Source organism: Sinocyclocheilus rhinocerous, unplaced genomic scaffold, assembly GCF_001515625.1.
Source record: "Sinocyclocheilus rhinocerous isolate Xijiao unplaced genomic scaffold, SAMN03320098_v1.1 scaffold3144, whole genome shotgun sequence".
Lineage (NCBI taxonomy): Eukaryota > Metazoa > Chordata > Actinopteri > Cypriniformes > Cyprinidae > Sinocyclocheilus > Sinocyclocheilus rhinocerous.
Window position 1 is genome coordinate 34,642 of NW_015624539.1, and position 7,809 is coordinate 42,450.

Consider the following 7,809-nt stretch of genomic DNA (forward strand, 5'->3'; position numbering starts at 1 on the left):
CATCTACCAACCAAGGAAACGTGAAAAAGATTAACCCAGTAACTTTGTTTTGGTAAGCCTTTTTCTGCAAGCATCTGAAAAAACGAGTGCGTCTGATTTCGCTCTCTTGGTGACATGGCAAAGGGATCTCATTATAATATTACCGCCCCTTTATCGGCACGTTTCCACCCATGGCACCACCATTTTTATTTCGCAAGCGACAACGGTGTACCAGCTCTAATGTCATGCCGAAAGTTTGAGCAAAACATGCTAACTGTTCTGCCTTTGGCTGCACAGACGAGCACAGAACCGGTGGCACGCACCTGTCCGTGTGCGCTCAGAAAAACCGTATATCAGAAGTTTAAACTAATATGGTTTAAAACGCATGATGCAGTCCGTAAAAAATTATCCAAAATCAATTTGAGCATTTCACTGGAAATTCGAGCATGGCGCTGCGTCATTACGTCACGTCTGTAAACATAAAGAAGTTGTCCCGGCTAGTATGCTGTATCGTACGTGAGGATGCTGCAGGTGAAGGATCGTTTATAGCCTTTTCTCACAGCAGCTGGAATAAATGCCGGATTGTAATCCAGAAAGGTCGAAACGGCAATCATCAGTGACTGGAGATTCACCCGTAGTCAAAACCAAAAGAATTCGCACTGAGAAGTGGCTACTGAAAAAAAGAATGCGACCAGTCCTCAGTTGATCAGAACAAAAGCGGCAGTTGTTACTTGTTCAGATGACATTCTCCAGTGAAAACTCTTATTTGGGTCATACTTTCAAGATGTAGAATCTGTGAATACAAAGTGCAGAATCCACAACGGTGCGATGACTGACAGCCACAGAATGCAACCCTTTAAATGGTACTGGGAAATAGTTCGCGCAAAATCGTCCCAGTACTTTAGTACTGTACATTTAGTTCTGGAACTAAAGCGGTGCGAAAGGCCCTCATTTCACCTTTTGTTTAGTGCAAGAATGTAATTTGTGGTACACTCACCTCTACTTTATAGATATTCGAGGGGTGATCTCTCCGACCGCACAGCTTTATGACTGGGCTTTTACAGCAACTATCAGGAACCAACCGACTGTCGGCCTCAACGGAGCGGATCCAAACACTCTCCACCCAATCAAAGGAGCCGTTACTGCCACAGCACTTGAACTGACAGAAACAAAAGCAATCCTTAGCCCATGTAGGAATAGCAGTTAATGAATTAATGTTAAAGAACATTGTTGGTCCAAATGTAGACTGGTCAAGGATCACTTGTTGTTTGTAAAAGAAAGATGAGTAAGTGAGTACACTAATGTTTTGTCAGTCATCTGCCGCATAAAGTGGTATAGCTACTCCTTAAAAGGTAAAATAAACTATGAAGCTAGGAGATAGAGATTCTGATGTTGAGGCAAATGTAAAGATTACATCAGCATCCTTTAAGGTCAACACAGGAAACAGACAAAAACGGTGTCCTAAGAGGGAGGGCAGACATTGCTGTTTACTACTCTGAAGCAGCATCCCCCCTCTCCACAGAACTTATGGTGCAGTTTGCTGAGGTGCTAACTCTTAGGGCTGTGAGTGCATAACTTCTACAGTAATTTAAAACAAAGATGAAAGTCTCTTTTTAAATAGAACAAAAAGAAAGTTGCCAATCACTTTCGGAGGGGCACTAGTTGAGTAAACTCACAACATTAGATTTTATACTACATCATACTCCAGTCACTCACCCATCCTCAATTATGATGTCTACTATGACCAGGGTTCGAACAGATAAAGAAGAATGAAATTCCAGGACTTTCAAGGACACTACTTTTTTGGTTTTCAAGGACTAAAATCAGTGATCTCACTTATCAAACAATATTGTTATTATCTTTCAAATTCTAATGAATAAACTAATAAAACAGCATGGTACAAATAAAGTGCAGCACATGCAAAGCATGCAATGTCAGACACTAGGGGTGTGACAAAACACTTAGCTCAGCAGATGAGACAAAATACAGATTCTTGGTTCAATGGAACAAGACAATATTTTAATACTATTTTAAAGAAATTTTCAGTGACAAAATATTTGTCTTTTAATCACAAAATGCAAAACAATGCAGTTGTATTTTGAAATGTTTTAACTAGTCTAAGGCTGTAACTAATGATTATTTCGGTAATCAAATTATCTCACCCGTAGTCAAAACCAAAAGAATTCGCACTGAGAAGTGGCTACTGAAAAAAAGAATGCGACCAGTCCTCAGTTGATCAGAACAAAAGCGGCAGTTGTTACTTGTTCAGATGACATTCTCCAGTGAAAACTCTTATTTGGGTCATACTTTCAAGATGTAGAATCTGTGAATACAAAGTGCAGAATCCACAACGGTGCGATGACTGACAGCCACACATTGTGCCGGTGCACAACCCACGCAAGGAAGATAATTCCGCAAATAGCTACAATTGCAGGTTTTCAAACAGAGATGGCGACAAAGAGGCAAAACGTACGGACTGCAGTTTAAAAAAAAACACGCATATCACCAGCAAATAGCTCAAGGGGGGTGCTCAACCAAAGATAACTTTAAGTAGAAAAAAGAATAAAGTTGGCACACTATGGCTCCAAAAGTTTTTTTTTTTTTTAAAGTGTTCGCTTCCACTTCGATTTGTGCTACCTCCTCAAAACTAGCACAGCTTCACCAGCTGATGATCAGTTAATACACATCCTTCTCACTAGTTTAATGACACTCTCTTTAGGAAATATTTGATAATTTACCCAGCCCCATGTATGAGTGGTGGCTATACATCTAAGTGCAGAGAGCTTTGTAAGAAAAGCATATGTAGGTTTACTGGGAAAGTTAATTTAGCAATTGTACGTTTTAATGTGTGAAAGTGCCTGTATTGTCCAACAGAACCACCAGAAACCATAGGGCCTTTCGCACCGCGGGAACCTTTTCATAGTACCAGAACTAATTGTGGAACTACCCACTTTTTGGCGTGTCTAAGGCTGTAACTAATGATTATTTCGGTAATCAAATTATCTACTGATTATTTTGAAAATAGAGTAATCTGATATTTTTTAGCAATAAAAATAAGTGAAAAACAGGCGTTAATATGACCATATTTATAAATAAAATAACGATGGGGCAATAATAATTGGTTCAAATAGAGTATCAAAACCAAGTAATTATATGTTTCCTTTTTCATAACCTCTGCAATTCGCTCTGGCATGCAGCAATATTAGCTTCTGGGTCAAATCCTGACTGATGGCGATCCATTCTTGCCTTATTAGTTCTCAGAGTTGATCACAATTTGTGGGCTTCTTCTTGTTCACTCGCCTTTTGAGAACTGACCACAGGTTCTCTATGGGATTGAGTTCCAGGGATTTGACTGGCCACGGATCCAAAATTTCAATATAATGAGCCACTTCTTTATCACTCTTGCTTTGTGACATGGTGCTCCATCATGCTTGAAAAAGCACGGATAATTAACAAGTTGCTCATGGATCGTTGGAAGAAGTCGCTCTTGCAGGACGTTTTGATACCATTCTTTATTCATGGCAGTGTTTTTGGGCAGAATTATGAGAGAGCCCACTCCCTTGGTTGAAAAGCAACCCCACACATGGATGGTCTCACAATGCTTCACTGCTGGCACAACACAGGACTCATGGTAGCGTTCACCTTATCTTCTCTGAACAATCGATTTTCCAGATGTCCCAAACAGTCAGAAGGGAGCTTCAGAGAAAATAACTTTGCACCCGATTCTGTAGCTGACTCCTGAGGAGGAGACCGTCCTGGCGCTTGTTGGACACTCTGGGATGTCCTGAAGACTTCTTCACTGCAGTCGAACCTCTCTCCTTGAAGTTCTTGATGATCCGGTAAATGGTTCTTTCAGGTGCAATATTCTTCATAGCAATTTCCTTGAAAATTATTTGCTCATTGCGCCCTCCTGTGGCCTCAGGAGTCAGGCCAAATGTTTCATTAACACTTATTTAATCTGCATATAAAATATAAGAAAGGAGATATTTGTTTCAATTTTATTTTGTTTTATTTGTTATTTTGTCTGTTAAGACTAAAATAGGTTGTTGTTGTTTATCTTAATAAATTGGGTAAATTAAAAATACAGTGGTTAAATGTAAACTTTTTTTTCTACTGCTCTGTTTAAGAAAGGTTATAAAACATTTTCAATAATTATCGATACCGAATGATATGAAACATTATATCGTGATAAATTTTTTAGCTATATCCCCAGCCCTATGTGAACGTAACCGTATTAAGGACTCAAATACAGGACTGACAACCGTATTCTGTTGCTGTGTGAATGTGGCCATACTGTATGTTGACAAACATTATAGAATGGAATTAAGAAGGTTTACATTTGCATTATGTGAGAGTTATTAGAACTCTCAAAGGGGGGAATTTAAGAATCTCTTAAAGATCTGTCTTGCCATAACACCACATAAAAAGCTGAAGTGATGTACATTTTATTTGGCATTTAGAGTGAAGACCATGACAGACAAATGATTCTGTTCACCAATTTGTTAAAGTTAAACAAGCCTGGTAACTGAAACAATTACCTCTTGTCTGTGATGGCTCTTGGTGCCCCTGCCCCATTCTTTAAAGTTGTAGCCACTATTAGTGCAGGTGTGGACTTGTCTTTATCGCGATGATGAAGTATCTGATTGTCCGAGCGGATTCCTCCAAATGCTTACATCACTTGCATACTGTGTATTAGGGTTGTGCCAATAGACGTTAGTATTGCGTATCGACGATACTATGTATCAATAGTCAGAGATATGACCTGTGGCTGATGCCTTTGACGAAAGCAAGACGATTATTATTGTTATTATTATTATTATCAGGCTAGTAATACTTTCTAATTAATATTTGGGCTTATATGTTCCATCTTTTTCCGTGCTTTTACAGTGTTGTGTGTTATAACTAATCACACACAACTTCCATTGAGTTTAAGAATGCAATGGCCAATCAGAGGTGTTTAGATAAGTCATTGCTGAAACACCGGAGTTTGGTTGTTCAGTGTGCGCAATTGCAGATTTAATTCTGCTCTCACAAATTCTCTCATCACAAACAACAAAGTGCAGATGTACGTGCTATGTAAGTATAAGATTTATTCATCATATAGATAGCTTTACTGATTATAACGGAAGTGTTTTTTTAAAGTGCATAAACTTGCGCTAGAGTGAAGTCAGTGATGATGTTCTTTGTTAATGTTCTTTGCTTGTTTTCTGTCACTGCTTTTTGAATAACTGAGAAAATGTAAGCTTTATAATTAGTAACTTACAATGTTTCTATTAAATTGTTATCATGTTAAATACAAATTCAGTCATATTAAAACTATTTTATGACAAGACATCCATATGCTACTTGACTAAAAAGATATAATGTGTAGTTGATAGATTACACTAACATTAGGCTGCTTTTAGCTGTACACTCTCTGGCTATGAAACTAAGTGAGTGAATAATTAAATAAATTAGCATGATAATATTGTTGTGCATCAGCGATATGACTATGGAGCATATCACCCTACACTACTGTGTTTTGGTCATGACCTGACTACTTGATCTCCACTTCCTTTAGTTGGACTTCATCACTACAGTGCCAAACAGCATATTCTCAAAAAAGTATCCTGCTGAAGATACACCCGAGTCTCCTAGTCTTCGCTTCTGAGTTGCCAACACCCAACACATAAGTAAACAGTCAATAACAAATGCATTTTAGCAAAAAGACAGTTGTCCCACCTCCTGCTGTAGTTTGTTCACAGCCTTCGTCACATGGTCCTGCTCAGGCTGATGGTATTTTTGAACCATGGTCTCCCTCAAGTTCTCCTTCAGTTCCTCATTCAGCTATAATATTCACAAAGCATGACAATGAAAGACACAAATACACAGCAAACGATGAATGAAAGAACAAATAACTAACCTGCTGGTAATAAATGTAGGCCAAAACTCCAGCCAGGATCTCCAGCAGGAAAATACACAGCAGTAAAACAAAATACTGACAATGGGAGGAGAGACAAAATACATATTTCAATGCCAGTCATGATGATAACTTATTTTGATAACTTATTAAAAAAAGTAATAATAATAATAATAAAAATACTGTTGACAAAATTACAATGAGAAAAAATAGCACTGCTTGGCTATTAATAAAGCATCATTTTCAGATGACATATAAAGAGGAGGACATTTTAAGCTATGAAACTTGCAGATTGTTTTAATGGTAAAAATATCTCTTATATGTCTTATATGTTTCTCATGTCATGGTCCCTTTAAGCACTTAAAACAAACTCATAAGCATACAGTGCCATTATATGTAAATGTTAGTGTTACAAAAAGGCTTGTCCTGACATTAGGCAAGTCTCCACTCCAGGATGTCAATGGCCATTCAGGGCTCATGAACCCGCTGAGAACAGCCTTACCTCAGCCAGTTCTATAGTCGTTAAACATGAGATATAATTTGTTTTGGGTATATCTAATGGCCAATCTTTGGTCTCATTAATCTATTATTTGTTCCAGAACAAATAGTTTTGGCTGAGGGCAAAGTCTCATAACTTTATATTTTATATAACAACTGCTGTATCAGAGTGCTGCTGCCTTTGTACTTTTGACTGAATTGCCTAGCAAATTTTATTGAACATTTATCCTCAGCAGACATTCAAAATATATGTTTTATTCTAAATATGAGATTAAGCTGAAAAATGAATGCTGTATCAGATGCAGGTTATCACACTCACTCAGTCAATCTCTCATAATACTCTAGTCTACATAATACAAAAAACCTTTAACTTCAATAATGCAACTCAGAGTTCCTTCGTTGCTAGTTCTAAAGTGAGGTTTTCGAATTGGCAACAGAGGCTTGGGCTCATCTGTTAAACCAGAGGTTCTCAAACGTTTTGGGACCAGGAACCCCTTATGAGGGAGAACATTTTCCAAGGTTCTTCTCATAATTATAACAGCAATAAAGCATATGTTTACTACATTTTGTACTCTTAGATACCATTGAAACCTCTGTTTTTATGGCATTTTGAATTTTTTTGTGTTACATTTAATTTTTTTTTAGATTGCGTTTTTTTCCATTTAAATTTTTCTGGACTCTGTTTTAATGGTTAAATTAAACTGTAGTAATCAAAAAGCATGTCTAATATCTCATATACATGTTCTCATTTAGTGAGATGACAGACACTGAAGACACTGCATCACACACACTCGTGTTTGTGTAGTAGACGAAAACACAAATCTGCACCATTAATTCACACAGAGACAAGAAAATGCAAGATTCATATTTAAATAGTCTTTTCAGTTTAAAGGGGTCATATGATGCGATTTCAAGTTTTCCTTTCTCTTTGGAGTGTTACAAGCTGATTGTGCATACATAAGATCCCTGAAGTTGCAAAGACTAAAGTCTCAAAACCAAAGAGATATTCTTTATCAAAGTTAAGACTCTGCCACGCCCCCCTAAAACGGCTCATTCTAACACGCCCCCACATATCTACCTCACCATGTGGAAATATTTGCATAATGCGCCCAAATGATCACGCAAAGAAAGAAGGCGTGGTTTCAGTAAACGCAGTTAGTGTTGAAGCAGCCATGTCAGAGAGACGCTGTGTGTTTCTAGGCGAAAGCAAAAGCACTTTATTTGGCCTTACGAAAGTAGATGCATTTAGGAATCTTTAAGATTACTTACAACAGAACAGCAATGCATTTTATGGACGACCGGCAGTGTGTGTGTGTGTGCGTGCGCGCGCGAGAGAGAGCGAGAGCGGTGTGTGTGTGTGTGCGTGCGCGCGCGAGCGCGAGCGAGAAAGAGAGAGAGAGAGAGAGAGAGAGAGAGAGAGAGAGGTGTGTGTG

The 7,809-nt window shown here is 38.2% G+C and overlaps 1 protein-coding gene across 4 annotated transcripts in view; it reads right to left on the reverse strand.

Annotated features, from left to right (window-relative positions):
• Positions 1-7,809, reverse strand: part of cd151l (CD151 antigen, like) — a 43,981-nt gene that overhangs the window by 5,437 nt on the left and 30,735 nt on the right. For all 4 annotated transcript variants that reach the window (XM_016553471.1, XM_016553458.1, XM_016553466.1 and 1 more), the window contains 3 exons: positions 5,882-5,956; positions 5,701-5,805; positions 977-1,138 (listed from right to left, as the gene is read on the reverse strand). In XM_016553471.1, coding sequence (XP_016408957.1) covers positions 977-1,138; positions 5,701-5,805; positions 5,882-5,956 — 342 coding nt within the window. The remainder of the gene's footprint in view (positions 1-976; positions 1,139-5,700; positions 5,806-5,881; positions 5,957-7,809) is intronic.